Source organism: Drosophila yakuba, chromosome 3L (assembly GCF_016746365.2).
Source record: "Drosophila yakuba strain Tai18E2 chromosome 3L, Prin_Dyak_Tai18E2_2.1, whole genome shotgun sequence".
Lineage (NCBI taxonomy): Eukaryota > Metazoa > Arthropoda > Insecta > Diptera > Drosophilidae > Drosophila > Drosophila yakuba.
This window is the reverse complement of record NC_052529.2, coordinates 17,612,687-17,630,123: the sequence shown is the minus strand read 5'-3', so window position 1 is coordinate 17,630,123 and position 17,437 is coordinate 17,612,687. Positions and strand designations below refer to the sequence as shown.

The window sequence follows — 17,437 nt, the reverse complement described above, 5'->3', positions numbered from 1 at the left end:
CTAAAAGCATTGTCTATAAATACAAATCTTTAAATATAATTCCCCATCTCAGATTCACTGCACCAATGACGAGAAAATACCCTTCTGTTAGGGTACGAAAAATAGAAATCAGTCATGGACAAATGAAGCGTCAAATTAGAAAATAATGAAAACAGAAATAAACAGCAAATCTATATAAAGTATATGAAAATATATAGTACAATGCGGGGAAATCATAACAAAAACAGAGATACTTGAGCCGGAAGCGTGCCAGCGTTTCTCGCTGGCTGGCGGCACAACAATGAATCAAGGATCCCAGGACTCAAGGATGCAGTCCGTGAAGACAGCCAAGCGGCAAAGATAAACCCGCACTGAAATCGCCAAATGAATGGAAATGGCGGTGGCGTTGGGGGGGATTTCGATTGAAATGGGGCTGTGGGGTTATGATGTGTTTGTGGTGGGTGGTGGGCGGTAGGCGGTGGGTTCAATGTTGCCATTGTTATTACTGCTGTAATACGCTTTGCGAGGAGATTACAATTTCTGATTACTTTGTTATTAATAAACACAAAAAGCGTGCCAAACACACGGCCGCATTCACAGAGATGCACGCCGATACATGGAGAATACATGATCGACACTGGATGCTCTTGGCGACAATGCAATAATCGAATTTCATTACAAAAAGGGTAAAATACTCGTATAGTATGGAGTTGACGTATAATACCCTTCAACCCACTCAAATTCGCTGAATTTCAATTCGCTTGTAGCTGCAAGCCAAACGTGTGGGCTGTATACCAACTAAAATAATACATTGAAATAAAGTAAGAATTTAATTTTTTAGTTCGACAATAGTGTTTGCAAAATTATATTCATTACAAAATGAAAAGTAGGAACAAATATAATTTTATGATTTTATATATGAATATCTGTTCTGTAACTTTTATGTTTACGTTTTTGTTTATATTTACTTATGATTTCCATTTCTTGGACTAAGCTTAATGGATTTTAAAATGAATCACGCTATTGTGAAGTTTATGTTTTGAGTTCCATTAAAAGCGTATAATCCAGAAAAAGTTACTCCCATAAACTACCTTACCCGTCTATGGAAAACCGTTGACAATGACATTTAACACCCAACCACCCACAGTTTTCCCTTCCACCACCCTAAACCGCCTGTCTGCGTCGCGTTTACTTTATCATTTTTTGCTTTGTTAGGCAAAACTGTTTATTAATAAACTTTTCTCTGCTGAGGCCCACAGAGCCGAACAATAAATACGAAACAACAACAGAAACAAGAGAAACAAGAGAAGCCCTTTGCGCAGGAAAAACAAGGGAAAATGCATTTTGTGCGAAAGACAATTCAATGAAGCTGCTAAGCCAACTAGCTGTGGTATCAAGTAGCCGATCGGATGGAATTAATGGAATGACAATTGAATATTACATTGCAAAATTCCCAACTGACATTCCCAACTTCGCACAAAGACGGCTTTAACTCTTTAGACAGCACATTTGTTGCCAAATTAATTGCATTTTAATTGCGAGAGGGAGAGTAACGTGAAGAGTTTTGTGATTAAATTAAGTGTGTAAAATTTGTTTTCTTTCGGCTAAATTTACAAGGCATTTGGTTTGCAGCTATTTCGGGTATTCAATTTACTTTGCAATTTTAATGCGGCCTTAATTAATATTAAATTTCGATTTATTCGAGTTGTTGCGGCCCCTCAAATTCATCTTTATTCACAGTGGGTATGTCGTAAATGTTTATTTTGATTTAAGTGTGCAAATGATTTAAGGCGTCACATTTTTGGAGCTCAAGTTGAATTTTCCATTTTATGCATCTTTAAGATTCCTGTGATTTTTCTTATGTTTACAAATTAGTTTGCACGCTGTTTTTATTTTATGCGTAACTTTAATTGGTTGTGTGTTTTTTTGTTGCATTACATTCCAAATCGACAAATTTATGTTTTATTTATTTTTAAAGATGCACACCATTCTAAAATCTTTGTTTTACACTTTTAAGTTAGCAAGCAAGTTTTACACAGCAAGCATTTAATGTAAATAGACATGTTTAATTGTATCCTGTTGCTTTGGTTTTTAGTCAGTTCGTAGCACATCTTATGTTGTAAAGTCCTCTGAACATAAAATATAAGATTTGCATTTGAAAAAAATTATCATATGTTTTTTATGCTTCGCATATCATAAATAAATAGGTATGCATTTAAGTATTGATCATTTTGGAAAGTTTAAAGACCACTTTCAATTTGAAGCACTCCTGTTTAAGGTTTTATTATGGGCTTGTCTCAATAGTACTACAAGTATCTGGAGTTGGTTTATCCATTATCACACTTGCTGCACCCTTCCCTCACCTTTCACGCACTTTCACTTTCGGCACCACTGGCCGATTTTCACATATTGGTTGGCGGAGAGAAGGTGGACTCCTCTATGGGCATTATCTTGTATCTATGGCCCTTCAAACGCTTTTCACTGTTGCTCGGCCGAATATTTTTATCTCACTCGCTCGCACTGTCTTCAGCCGGGCCGCATTTTCCGCTTTTTCCGATTCCGTTCCGTTCGCATTCGGCAACAATAAACCCGCAACTAAGTTGAATTTTCCTCGGCGGTCGGCTTATATACGATTTTCCCAGTCGTCGCTTCGTCAAATGTTGAATGGCCAAAGCTTCGGCAGGCTTTTCCCGCATTTTCCGCAAGCTTTTCCCGCCTTCAACACTCAACGAAACTTGAGAGATTCTTTCAATCAGATACTGTTTACAGGTGTTTGTTTTGGCCCCGATTTATTGAGGTTTGCGATACCAAAATAATACGAATAATGGAAGGAATGAAAACAAATATTCGGTAGAGTGCAATGCACTAAAAGCTTTTCAGCTTGGATTTTTTGTTTGTTTTTGATATCCCACGGGAAACAACGAATGCGCAAAGATTCCAAGCAATTTAAGACACTTGTTGCTTCCCAATTTTATTCCAACTGCGCGTAAAAGTAGGCAAGCAATTTTTCTGTTTTCGCGTACTGAATTATTCATAAGTAAATTCAAGAACGGCTAACCGCCGGAAACATAAGAATCCCATATATACTTAGGCACAGCACAAACACCCCGCCAAACAAGAATAACATTTAAAACTTTTCAAATATTTATACGGCCAATTGGAAATTTGTTGAATTATTGAGCTGGCTCAAACTTGTCAGAGGAAAAGGGGCGCAGCGGGCTCTCAAAGTTACAGGAAAACTTTCCTCAAGATTGGTTAATGAAAATGTATGCCAAGCGGCAACACGTAAAGAAAACAATAAAACCCGGCCACAGTCGGCCGCAAATCAATTGAGAGTGGGAGGTTTGGAGGTGTGGAGGTGTGGGTAGCCCAAAGGACTCCGCAGCAAGGACCTCACAGGACTGCGACAATATCTCACGGTGAAGAGTTTCTTGCGACGTTCCGTGCGCATTGTGAAAACATTTTTCTAATTTCCTGTCATCTATATAAATGAAATGTTCACGGCAGCAATCGAGTTGCTGCGAGGTACGAGTAGGGTTGGATGGGTATATTGGTTTTGAAGGATGACACAAAACTCTGAAGCTATTCGACATAAGATCAAAGCAAGAGAATATTTCATATTTCATAGATCTGTACTTTTTTTAGTATTTAATGGTTTGACTGGGATCTCAACTTTCTAATCAGGTTAATATTTCCTTAAGCTTTAAACTGATACACCAACATAGGTAATAATAAGTTTGGAATATTAATATTCAAATATGTTCTTAATAAAGAAATGCGAAATTCATATAGCTATAAATATATCAGTATGATATACTAAGTACTTCATAGTCGCATCCCCCACTTCAGCCATTTTCCAATATCGTGTGAAACAAGCAGAGTCGGGAAAGTATTTGTCTATGTATTTTGTAAAATTAAACAACAATTGTCGCACAGAACAGAAACAGAAAACAGAAATTCGTAGTGGGATGAAGTAAATGTATGGGACTAGAAACGGAGTCGCTTCACGGAGCGATAGTGGTAGCCATCGTCCAGGAGGGCCGATGAGTCCTCCTCGCCATTGGGCAGCTCCTCCACGACGGTGTTGCCGTCCAGGGGAGGCAGATACTCCTTCACGGGCAGCAGATTGGGAACCACTGACGGAGTGCGATAGTGGTATCCATCGTCCAGAAGCACTGCAGACTCCACCTCCTTCTCGGGCTCCTCCTCCACGGTTTTCACTTCCACCTCCTCTTGCGGTTCCGTGGTAACCTCCACTTCTTGCGGCTGTTCGGTAGTGATGATAACTGCCTCGGTGGTTGGCTCCACTGTGGTGGTTTCTTCTGGAACTACCACCTCGGTTGTGGTGGGCACCTCCGGCTCCTGCTCCTCCTCCACCACAGGTGGCAAGTACTCGTTATTCAGCGGCAGCGGAGGCAGGTAATCACGGGGCGGCTGCAGGACATGGTTCAGGGTTGCGGCATGCTGCTCCACTGGCGGCAGGTAATCGCGACTGGGCACAGGTGGCAGCTCCACTGGAGGCAGGTACTCCAGCGGCAGGTGGCTAACATCCCGGCGAGTCACTGAACGACAGCTGGCCAGGCTCACGACGGCGAACAGCAGACCAATCACCTTGACTCCGTGCTGGAATTAGGGAAATAAAAGCTTTTACAATAAAATTTCTGTGTTTAATACAATTTTAAATAACAAAGGATATGAAAATTTCTGTACATCTGGAATAAGATAGCTTTTTTACAAATAAGACATATTTATTTAATAGAGAATTTTGTTAAAAATTCAATTACATTTTGTGATGATACCTAATAAGTGTATATAATTTAAATGTGTTTTAAGTTCACAAAGGTAAAGTTCTTCAGTTACAGACCAACTTTGTTTCCAAATGTCTGTTTTAAATTTATCCAACGTGTTCAAAAGTTGTGTCATGTTTTTACTGGTTTTGACTAAATCTTCCTGCTGCACTGCGACTTACCATCTTTCTTGTAACTTCAACGTTTGCTTCACTTGCTCTGCGATCTGGATCTGGCCTGCTCAATCGATTGGAGCTGCGGTTGGGTTTTGCTGCTGCTGTTGAAATAGTTTAAACTATTTATACAAAAAATTAGCAGGCCGGCCAAAGAAGTTCGATGGTCAATCGAACGCAATCGAACCGCATTAACACATATTTGACGAAACGTCGCGGCGTTGGCCAAGTTAAAACGTCTTCAGACGTGTTCGAAGCTCCCAGCCGGATGTTCGACGTCTTGGGCCCTGACAATAGTCATTGATCGTTAAAGATCTGAAGACTGGCGTTCGGAGATTATTATACCCGTTACTCGTAGAGTAAAAGGGTATACTAGATTCGTTGAAAAGTATGTAACAGGCAGAAGGAAGGGTTTCCGACCATATAAAGTATATATATTCTTGATCAGGACCAATAGCCGAGTCGATATGACCATGTCCGTCTGTCCGTCTGTCCGTCTGTCCGTCTGTCCGTCTGTCCGTCTGTCCGTCTGTCTGTCCGTCCGTATGAACGCTGTGATCTCAGGAACTACCAAAGCTACAAAGTTGAGATTAAGCATACAGACTCCAGAGACATAGACGCAGCGCAAGTTTGTCGATTCATGTTGCCACGCCCACTCTAACGCCCACAAACCGCCCAAAACTGCCACGCCCACACTTTTGAAAAATGTTTTGATATTTTTTCATTTTTGTATTGGTCTTGTAAATTTCTATCGATTTGCCAAAAAACTTTTTGCCACGCCCACTCCAACGCCCACAAACCGCCCAAAGCTGCTACGCCCACACTTTTGAAAAATGTTTTGAAATTTTTTCATTTTTGTATTGGTCTTGTAAATTTCTATCGATTTGCCAAAAAACTTTTTGCCACGCCCACTCTAACGCCCACAAACCGCCAAAAACTGTGTTTAAGACTCTCCTTCTCCCTTCCACTAGCTGAGTAACGGGTATCAGATAGTCGGGGAACTCGACTATAGCGTTCTCTCTTGTTATTATTATGTGTTTGCCCATTTGCTCTGCACTATTTGATTGCCGAAGAATCTGTCAATATTATCGTTGGAGATTACCCCAGCCCATTCCATACCTCATACCTCATTCCCTTCCGCCATTCGACAAATATCATTTTTCCTATATTTATACATTTTTTTTAATGTTTTTGGGGGAGGGCCTTCGAAGCGTGGTTTCAATGTCGCCCTCGTAAAGGGCCAATGTCAAGTGTTTTGGGCCATTGTAACAATTACACCAACTGCAGGTCGATGACGATGACGGTGCTGAACATATAGCTGAATATATCTCTTCGATCAGAATTGTGTCGGGGAAGTCACGCCGATCAGAGCGGATCGATGTAATTTGTTGCTGCATCATCCAACAGCAATTAACCGACTTATCGCACTTGACCGGTGCTGTAAAATGGAAGTGGGTTCAAAACGCCGAGGGCTCTTCAACCTTTTAAGCCAGCTTAAGATGAAGATGAAATTGAAAACGAAACTCCCATTCGAAATCGAAAACATAGCCGAAATGAAAATGAAACTGAATCACAAAGAAAATGCATGAATGAAAGCCGCATGAGAAGAGGAAAGCCACGAGAATATATTCAATCAAATGTCATAAACCAATCGGAGCTGCCACAAATCCGTTTTATCAATAAAAATATTAGTCATCCAATCTTCAAAAAAAGAACCATGTGATATGCTTTCATAAGGGATCACGAGCACCAAATACCCTATAAAGAAGTTGATGGAACGAGGTGTTAGTTCCTATTTTATTCTGACGATAGAATATTTAATAATTTGACTCATTTGCCGATAAAGAGTGTGTCAAGAATGCTAAAATAGCAAGTAAATAAGAAGATGGGGCAAACTTTTAAAAATATTTCACCTTTGGCTAAGAATTAATAATCTTAAAACCAATAAGAACAAGTTCTTTATTTGTACTTTACTTAAACCTGAACATTGCGCAATGATATAATATATACGAACTTCAAAAAAGCATAAAAGTACCAAAATCGCCGTGGAATCTTTTGGATAACCCTGCTTATCCAATTATGCTTATGCTATTCAAACTAACAAACTAAACTATGCAAGAAATAAATTTTTTTTTTATATTGTATAGTTTTCGTGACTAAAATGTCACGTTTCGTCACAAAATTTAATATCAGAACATTTGGATGTTGCAGTTGCAAGCGTCTCTAGTTGAACCTGGTTAAGATTTTGGACTTTAAGAGTAATTCTTAGGCTAGGTGGGCAGCGTTAAATTCTTTGTGTGCTTCCAGAACACAAAAAAAAGAAGGCAAAACTTTTTATCTATTCCCCAGTGTGGCGAGCAAACAATATGAAAAAACACGATGAGCAAAAAAGCTTTCAATTTTTTGGATCCCCCATTACGACCTGTCCAAAATCAGCAGTCCGATTTCTCCTGCCAGTTCAATTCAATGTATTTTTTTTTGGTTGGCTAGGCAAATCGAGGATTAGTAAAAATTGAAAAACTTCCCCACAACGCCCACATACCCAACAAAAAATCGAATGGTTTGGTCCCGCCAATTTGTGTTTGCCCCACCAGTTTGCGTAATAGAAAGCAAAATATTGAGGTAGGAATTTTAACTGAACCACGACCACACGGTTTAATACCTCCTGGTTTATTTGAAGGCGACTTGAATTAAAATTCACGAAAAAAATTGGTACAAAAAGTTTGGAAAACGCAGCTGTAATTCTGGGGTGTTTGTTTTAGAAATAGTTTTAGGGGAGTATTCCGGAAAATCGGGCTTTCGTACGAGTAGCTGCCACTCAGGGCATTTCCATTTTACATCCAAAAACTCCCCCAGCACAAAGCCCCGAATCAAACGAGGTGAACATACATTGAACGAACCGACAGGGAAAACTATTCAATTTCCCCTAATGGTCCATTCAGACCCAGACAATTGGGAAAAATATTCGGAAAAAATTATAAGAGCTGCAAGTCAAATTTGATTAAGATGTTATTGGTTCAAGGAAAAGTTATACAAGAATCAGCGAACTTTAATTAATGATACTATTCGTGTTTAATATATATCTTTATTAAAAATCAGTCTAATTAACCTGTTGCTCTAAGGTATATAATTAATATTGATGCAGTAATAAGTAAAAATATTAAATGTATTTATTTTCATTAAAACAAATCAGTCTTACCTATTTTCGAATAGCAAAATAAATGCACTTTAAAAGTTTATGATTGACATGGTAAATTGCAAACTAAGTTTTAATTTTATTAGTTATTTGTCCCAATTCACCATATCCTTTCGAATCCCAGCAGATTGCACCTTCCCTAGGCTCTTTGGTAAGTCAATTGCCCTAACCTCCTTAACTCCCCCAAACTCTGATTGATGTTTGCCTTCTGCTGGTATAAGTGTCATTTGCATGCAAAACTTGCCAACTTCGGAGCACACACTCGCACTATGTAGTATATAGAAAACTGAACAAAATGTAATCACGCCATGAAATATGCAACAGATGTGCTGGGGAAAAGCTGGAAAGAGAATTCATGGGGCATGGTGCAAGGGGAAGGGGAAGGACAATCTGCAAACAGGCAACAAATTAGAGGCAATTCACGTGCCTGTCAACTTAACACATTACGCTCCAATTACGCGCCTTCGCAGGGCGAAGATACATACATACATACATACGTACAGGAATCGGGTGAGGTCGCAAGGAAGTCCTGTTCGTCCTGGTTCCGGGTTCCTCGAATATCACTTTCCGCATAATAAAATCAGTCGGAGCCCGTTGCCTGTCGCCTTAGCTTTGCAGTTTGGCAGGATCGCAAAGGAGCGGGCTCTCCCAATCGGCTTGGGAAATGCAATGCATACTAAGCAGTCATAGCAAGGAAAGGACATCACTTATGCAACAGACACTGTTCTGGGAACATCGAATCCTGGTCCAGGACAAGCAATTCCAGGAGGTGTAAGCCGAAAAGAACATAGGGAGAAGACTTTTATGACCGGAGGAAAAATTTAATTACAATTTACAGGTTGACCTTTGTCAGGTTGTCAACCCTTTTCATCAGGAAACACACACTACAAGAAAATGGTGTCGCTGATTGAAAAAAAAAGTGTTTTTCTTTAAAACTCTAGATTCCTGCATTCCTGAGCATTGAATTTTGCTCAACCATTTTTATTAAATTTTAAAATACAATGAATTAATTGAATAAAGATCCCCTTAAACAACGAAACTTCGTCAACAAATATATAAAATATTTTTCCATGTCAAAAGAGATAACCGAATTAGAATTTAAACAAGTGAAAGTCTTTAGAATGAAGCAAATGGTGCAGAATTGTCTAGATAAATGTGTCTTTTGTGTTGGCATTGAACTGACCCCGAGCTGAAACCCAATTAATTTTGAAATCCTTTTGGCAAAGTGTTGTGCCAGACTCCTTGAACTCCTTTCTCTCAGCCCTTCGGTTTTATTTATTACATTTCATTCCCGTTTTGCTGTTGATTTGCCTCGATTCTCTGGCGCTTTGGGTCGCATTGTCAAAGCGAATTTAATTGTCTCAATTATGCGCTAAATGTCGCCAGTTTCCAACAGCTTCCAACAAAACTCCGACCCAAATCAAGACAAGGTCAAGCGGGGCGGTATCCTTTTTCATCGGGTTTTGTGGCGGCTTGGGCTGGGAAACCAAAGACAAGTTAGTGACAAGGCAACTTCATTGAAGCAATTTTCACCTCCTTCGGGGGCACCGAAATGAGGCAAAGCGACGACCAAATAATCAAGTGACTTACTAAAAAGTTAACACAATTCTGTGGCAACTTCAAAAAGTTCCGTCAACCCTTTTGTGGTGGCGCCTTGTCGTGGCCTGAAGGAATTCCGCGGTTGCCACCACCTACTCCTCCTCCTTCCCCTTCTTCTTCTCCCCCTCTTCCGCATCCTTTTCCGGTTTGTCCCGCCAATTCCCGCCTTCACGCTCAGTTGAATGCACTTTTGTGCCTTCATTACCACGCCGCCGAAAAGGACGAAAGTCCTTCAAGCCTGGGGGCATTTCTCATTCAGACTGAGTTGTTGCGAAATTTCTGGGGGAATCTGCTGACTAATTCTATAAGTATTATTACATTATAATTGTAATTTTATTGATTTATAGCAGGGAAAAGCGTTTGACGAATCCAATTCAGTTATATTTTCAGTTGTATGAAGAGTAGGCCAATTGGTATTTAAACATTTGTATGATTACTTACCCATTTATTATTAAATAGTAATGGGAGATGCTGAGTGCACTTAATTAAATCCGAGCGAGGCAATTAAATGTCAGTTATCGAAAATTAGTATTGGTCTGACATCCAGTTGGTTTGCAGCCCTATGAAGTATTATAATTCTCTCCAGTTTCTAAACTCAACTTTAAGCCAAGACTTTAAAAACCTCATCAACTTCCTTAAAATTCCAAGAAAACCAACCCCGTTTTCAAGAAAATGGCAGAGCATGAGACCCAATTCTAGGCACCCAGCTCATCGGAATAGATGACACATGGCGATCCCCAGCGCTGAAATCGCATTAGACGCACTTGCCAGCGTGTAATGCGGCGTATACGCAATTTGCTTTACAGGTAATTAAAAAACAACACACGGCGCACACACCTGACGGAGCGACCCGTAAATTTTCATAATTTCACACTCAGCTGGGCAGCGTTTTCGGTGGAAAAAGCGGATGACATCTAATCAAAAAGCACGGATTCTGGCCATACCATCTATCCATACCATCTCGCAGATATATTGAGCAACAAAAACATGCAAAGCTTACTTTTTACCACATCATATTGCAAACAGCCCACGAGCGGGGAAAAGTGGCATGTCAACAGCAAATTCTATTGCGCAAACATAGGAAATTGTACAAATATTGAACGGAAATATCCTGCGGCTTTGGGACTCCTCTATTGACACGTTGCGTGGCCAGGATGGCGAATTTTCCACTGGAAGTGGACAATTCGAGTTGGTGGCGTGGCTGTGTGAGTGGGATTGGGTGTGGGTGTGGGATGGATGTGTGGCATAATGAGTGGCAAGTGGAAAACTTTAATACCCTAGATTGTCAGCCCTTGTCCGCAGGATTTTCACTCCTTTGTCGGACCACAATAATGTCCTTGTCGCGCTTGTGTGTGTGCGTGTGTATCCGTGCTTTGTGTGCGAACGGTTTAAGTTGCACGTGTGCGTTAACGTCTTTTGCGGTTGACGCTTACAATTTTACGCCGAAACTAATTATATTAACTGGGCTCAAAGTGGCCGCGCGCTCGAACAGAATCAGTTTATGTAATGCATATGAGAGTGGGCCCAACATCCTCGTCCTTGGAACATCAACATCACCCACAACAACAGAAGCAACAGCAGCAACAGGGCCAAATTGGTGTGTAATTTCCAATTAAGCTCAATTTACCGTGGTGGCCAAGGCTACAAAGTGCAGAATAGGAATGTGGCAAATTGCTGGAACAAGATAATCGGCAAGGACCATCAACTAACCTGTCCCCAATTCCAGGGACACCTTACATAAATAACAGCTCCACGTTGGATAACAAGGAAACAAGCAGTCAGCAGGGACTGCGGGGGGAAAGCACTTTGGGATTAGTGGCTCGATATCATCCTTTTGGCGAAATTAAGAAATGGCTTTAAAACGACACAACACTAATTCCAATCAATCGTATTACTTTCTTATTGTACCAATTACTTACTCTTTTAATTGCCTGGCTAATGGTATTAGTTAATATTTCTGAAATAAAAAAAATAAAAAAATCATAAAACAGCGGAAGCTTACTTAACTTAATGAATGTTTTCCTTAACTCAAAGTGTATGTTGCCTTTCTATTGCTACAAATGTTTTCCTTAACTCAAAGTGTATGTTGCCTTTCTATTGCTACAAACCGTTTTGTGCTACAAAACTGCAATTGATTTTCATGCAAATTTTAAATTGGGACCGTAAAGCTTCTTGAAGGGAAATCTTTCCAATTTCACCCCACTTAGTTTTCCATCAATTTCCCTCCTGTAAAACTTTACCATTCAGAATCGCCTTTGCCGCTGCAAATGGTCCGTAAGTCGCTGCCGAGCAACAGAAGTCAGAGGTTATGCCAACTAATTAAGTCGACAACTGATGGCAGCAAATTTAATTGAAACGAATCTGCCGCTTAACAAGCTGCACAAACAAGGGAGCGAACACGAAGGACCTCGTCCTGACCAATATGTTTTCCATCCCATTGACCATATCGAAGTCCGATTCTCGAAAGTAGAGAGTCGTTTAAACGACACGCCATTTGTTGCCGTGTTTTACCCTCGTTATATCAGCCGTAGTCGAACAATTATTCCATATTAAAATGTGCAGGATACAGAAGCAGAGTGAGAGTGAAAACAAATGGGCGAATAATTAAAAGTAAATTGAAATTGAAGTGCGTCGAACTGAGCTCAAATTGTCTGCTGCCCAGAAGACCTAATTAAAAAAATATAAATCCGGCCAGCTAAGCTCCCCTTGGAATTCCCCCACCATTCGCCATCCACCAGCATTCAAATTAACATTCGCAGCCAGGTTCCAATTGAAACAAAGTCATTATCCTGTCGAGCAGTCCGTGTGGAGGGCATGTCCTGTTCACTGAACTCGCCAGAATGCTGCAGCTGCAGTTTCCCCTAAACTGTTGACTTTAAAAGTGAAACGGAAAGCTCAAGCGGACATCTGGAGCAACCTACACAGTACACTTACTTCTGCACTAAGGATATTATTAACTATTTTCAATTGATGATTTCCAGGCGCAAAATATAATGGAAAGGATATGTATATTGATAAGTCTTCACGGAAATAATAACAGATTGTATATAGTAGATAGCAGATTTCTGTTTTCAATTTCTTTATATTTTTTAGAGAAGCCCCATTTTAATTTCATCCCAAATTTACTAACATACTTTCAATTTTGTTTTCGGTGCACTTGGTCTATGGTTTTTGTTAAAATTTCAGGTGTAACACTCGTGTTGGGACGAAAACCTGAAATTTCCCAAACAAACAGATCGACAAACAAACAAACCTGCGGAGGGCAAGGCAAACAGAATCAAATTGTTGCTGTTTGTTGACCTATGTACTCCCCCATACACCATCTACATTTTGAAGGAGTCCCCCATCCCCGTCCCCATTGGACTGGATTCTTATTTGTTTCATTTTCATTTCTTTAGAACCAACTGCAGAATGAGGAGAGGAAGCCGATGGGAAACGCTTTTCGGTTGCAGGGCGTCTGGGGAAATTAACAAAGCCGCAGGTGCAGTGCCCTTCGCCCGAGTGTTTTCAGGACCTGTCCTTGGTTGAATCTTAATGAAATATGAACAGGGGAGACATCAAGCGTCAAGTCAACGAACTTGCCGCCAGGTTCTCCCGGATAAAATTACGCATACGCCACGTTGAACAGCGAAACAATAAATTCCCGTTTCTTAACCCTTTTTCGCCGCTCGCCCAGTTAATTATCACGAGCCAGTGCACAGCTAATTGGAGTTTAACCTTTCGGCCGCTGCGATACTTTTGGCATTTTTATTTATTTACCCTCGCTGGTGGAACAACAAAATAAGCCCCGAGGAATAGCCTCCGATGCTTCCGTTGCCTAAAATAGCTGCTGAAAGCGGACCATTTAGCCGCTTTTATCTAATTGCCAAAGCTTCGATTTCCATTTTGTCAACATTTCGCACTGGTGGCTCGTCGGTTGCAAAAACATTTTCGTTGGCACGTCGTTTCTGGCTACATAAATTTAAATTGAATTTTAAAAATTCAGAAGCCAAAGAACACCTCCGAAACGTTGAATGCGTGGGTGTGCGGAATGCCTAATAAAAACGTTTGCTTTGCCATCGATTTTCGGCTCGTCGACTTCGCATTCCCGTCTCTAGCTTATAAATATTTATGCGTTGCCTTTTTCGGGGTTTTTCCGGCACCCTCCAACCAGAGTCTATGATGACTAGATGGGAAAACTATAAGTTAATGCGATCTGAAAGGCACCAGGGACGCACCAGGCACCAGTGCTAGTGATTGATGAGCTCTTGCGGTCAAGTCATTTGCGAGTTTTGAGTTTTGAGCGCCAATCGAACAGCAATGAAGAAATATTATATATGTGTTTTTAGAGTTGGAGTGGACGGTGCTGTTAAAATACTACATTTGGGAACAATCTTATTCATATATATATTGAAAGGAATCAATTTTAAAATAAGCTAGATTTTACAATATGCAACTGGACACGCAAATTGGGAAAATAAAAGTTTTGTGTACTATTTTGCATTTCTATCTCAACAATTGTGTTTCTATTCGATGAACCACACGAGTATATTTGATTTTGTAGAAATGCGGATTTGTAGACTGGTGCACATAGCTCATAGCTTAATATCTTGAGATTGATTTCTAAATTAAAGTATATAAAATTCATTTTTAAAAGATATTAACAATAATTATAATAATAATAATATTGAAAGTCACATACCTAAATCCTAAACCTAAATCGTATAAAATTTCCTGGCGATTTAAATGTTTTTAAAGAGTGCCCAAAAGTATACTACGCCATTAGCAGTTTACTGGAGACCAGTACTTGCTAATCTATAATTAAGCTACTTTAAAGGCTGAGCTGAAGTACGACTGATTGTTGGATTTATCATTAAATGAGCTTTTGAAGCTCACCAGATACTTACGCCCACGAATACGAATTTCCAGCTTCGGCAGCTCATCAATTTTTCAACAACTCTGACAGCCGCAAGCGACTTTCGGACACATCCATATACTCGTATAGAACATCCCAGTGGCTGTCAGTAGAGCAACTGAGACACATGTAACATCTAACTTGTGGAACCGTGGCTTAATTACCTGCCGCAAGCTGTTGCCATTAACAACAAATTTTTGGCCAACCCAATCGATGATTAGGGCAGAGGACATGGGCAATCGCAGTACCGAATTCAATTAAACTGTCACAACCCACAGAATGAGTGACTTGGATTTATAGTCCAATTAATTGAAGTAACGTCAACGCAAACGCAAATTAAATGATTGCGAATGCCTGTCCTTAGCGAAGAAGACGGAAGCTGGCTGGTTGGCTGGCAACATGCTGGCAAATTTGTTAACAAAAAGGATTTCCATGTTGAGATTTGCCAGCATCCACCAGCCACAAAAAGAAAAAGAATGGCGCAACGGCGAAGAAAAGAAAGTAATTTAAATTTGTAAATCGATAGGCTTGACGGTCGACGAACCCTTTTTTCATGCCTGCTGTTCTCCCCGCTTTTTATACTTTTTACTTCCCATTTAAATTTTGTAAATATTTTAACTTAATAAATGCCTGGCGAGCGGTTGCCCACGGCGCCTAGAAGTCCCAGAATTTGCATAAACTAAAGACAAACTGGAGCCCGACTTCCACTCCTCTTGGCTGCCACTCAAGTTTCTCCTATTTTCGACTGGGGGCTGTCCTTTTCGTGTGCCTTAACAAACATTCTCAAGTTGGCTGCCGTGGGAGCCGCTGGCTGCTTTTCCAACCCCTTTTCCAACCTCTACTCCAACTCCTTCCCTTTTCCATCTCCTTGGCTTAAAGCGGGAATTTCCACTCAGGTGCAGGACCTTACAGCAGCTTTTACGGCTAATGGTTGTTAAATCGGCGCTAGGCAGGATGGCTATTCATAGAAAATATGTATCAAATAAACTAAGATTGTATAAAACAGATCAGAAAAAAAACTTCTTAAAATATTCGGTAAGACTTAAGAAGATAAGACATGCAAATTAAATAACTTAATGAATTCAATCTACATACAAATAGTTCTATTAAATATATTTAGCTAGAAACTATCATTAACATATCATAAAATATTCATGTAATCAAGAGAAAATATAAGCGAAGAACCCATTCCCTTCATCGATTGCTGCTTAAATTTAAGAGCGCTTTCAAGATATAAGTTCCTCCTATCCATCGATATCATTGCCATCCCCAATTCAAAACCCTGAATGGTCCGTTTCATTGACCCAACATGCAAATTGACTGTGAAACAAACAGGCAAGAAGCAAGAAGCAGCAAATAGACAAAGTTTTATATATGCATAAAATCGCAATCAGAAGTCGCAAACACACAGACTGGAATCAATGAGCCCCGAACAATTTATGGCTTAACATATCCTATATGCCATCTGCATGTTTCTGTGTATTCTTTTTTTCTTCTCTTGCCGCGTTTCGCTATAAATTATTTCCCCCACATGGCAAGTAAAAAGGTGGCAGATACACCACCGCACTCATCCTGCAAACATAAAATATTACACATGAGTGGCTTTTATGCAAAGAAGCTGGGCGAGAAATGCGGCCGCCTCCGACACTTTAAACTTGGCTAAGCAACAAGTTGGGCTCCTTTTTACGGGTCGGCAGGAGAAGAATTATTGCGTTGCGGCGGAAACTTAAAGAGCCAGCGGAAATTGTTGCCGCCTTTTAGGCCGACAACCAGGGAATGATTTATGTGCCACATGCAGCACGAGGGGGTGCTATATCCCACCGGGGAGTACAAATCTCTCACCACCGCCCTGCAAACCTTATGTACGAAGGCACGGGGCTCACTCGTTCATTAACAATTCATTAAATGCCACCAGAAAAATTAAATGCAAGGCTAAACAGGGCAAATTTATCCTCAGCAGACAGGACACCGAAGTTAGCTTTCATATGTGGTTAATAAATGTGGGCAAATCCTCGAAAAGGTACTCTGAACAGAATCGAAAAATTCTATGTATATATCATGTATACACTGGTATAAGTTGGGTCAGGCATCACAAAATCCATTGTGTATTGTTATTTATAACCAACAATAAGTTTGTAAATTAGTATTGCTAAATAGATGATTGATTGATGCATTTGTGATAGAGTAGTAACTCCTAATAAATAAATAAAACAAGTGAAGAGTATTCATGAGCTTATAAATTTCGTTCACATAAAGACCGCAATTGATTTTGTAAAATGTAATACGCGCAATTATGCTTATGCCATTAAATGACCCTCGGTGTTTGGTTAACAAACGCAAATACATGCGGGAACATAAAATCAATAAATAATTTCCGCAACAAGTTCTGATGACAATTTCATTGGCTGTGACAGTTGGCTTGCCTGGGCCTATTTTTCATGTAATACGCATTATAATTATGTTAATTATTCACGAGCACCCAATTAGCTGTGAGAAAAACGGTCTAAATATGACATGATATGAAAATAGAATAGAACCACTTTTGAGGGCCCTCAAAGAGTACTTCCGCACAATTTGGCAGGCCTGCGAATTAACACCTCAAAAATATATTCAGAGCTGGGAGAAAAAACGTTATGAAAATAATTGAAATAAAAGTGTGCAGCCTAAAGGTCAAGCCGTCGATCGAGGTCCAAAACCTGGACCACTTGACATTGTCCAAAGCAAAACTGAGGCAAGACGAAGCCCCTAAGAAGAGCACTCCACTTTGAAGTGGCTCCATTTGTTACTGGCCTTTTTGTTTTTGGTTTCT

The 17,437-nt window shown here is 40.1% G+C and overlaps 2 protein-coding genes across 6 annotated transcripts in view; both read right to left on the bottom strand.

The window, feature by feature from the left end:
• The window catches only part of LOC6534448 (adenylate cyclase type 6), a 37,586-nt gene extending 35,016 nt beyond the window's left edge, over positions 1-2,570 (bottom strand). For 4 of the 5 annotated variants that reach the window (XM_015195153.3, XM_015195151.3, XM_015195152.3 and 1 more), the window contains exon 1: positions 2,343-2,570. The gene's annotated coding sequence lies outside the window, so the exon portion shown is untranslated. The remainder of the gene's footprint in view (positions 1-2,342) is intronic. The other variant, XM_039374667.2, reaches the window with a different exon arrangement.
• A 1,290-nt stretch (positions 2,571-3,860) lies between these two features.
• LOC6534446 lies at positions 3,861-5,097 on the bottom strand. The gene is made up of 2 exons (XM_002095087.3): positions 4,949-5,097; positions 3,861-4,602 (listed from the first exon to the last, which is right to left on the bottom strand). Exons 1-2 carry the CDS (start codon positions 4,949-4,951, stop codon positions 3,967-3,969), a joined length of 639 nt encoding a protein of 212 aa, XP_002095123.1. The 5' UTR covers positions 4,952-5,097; the 3' UTR covers positions 3,861-3,966.
• Between the last annotated feature and the right edge of the window lie 12,340 nt (positions 5,098-17,437).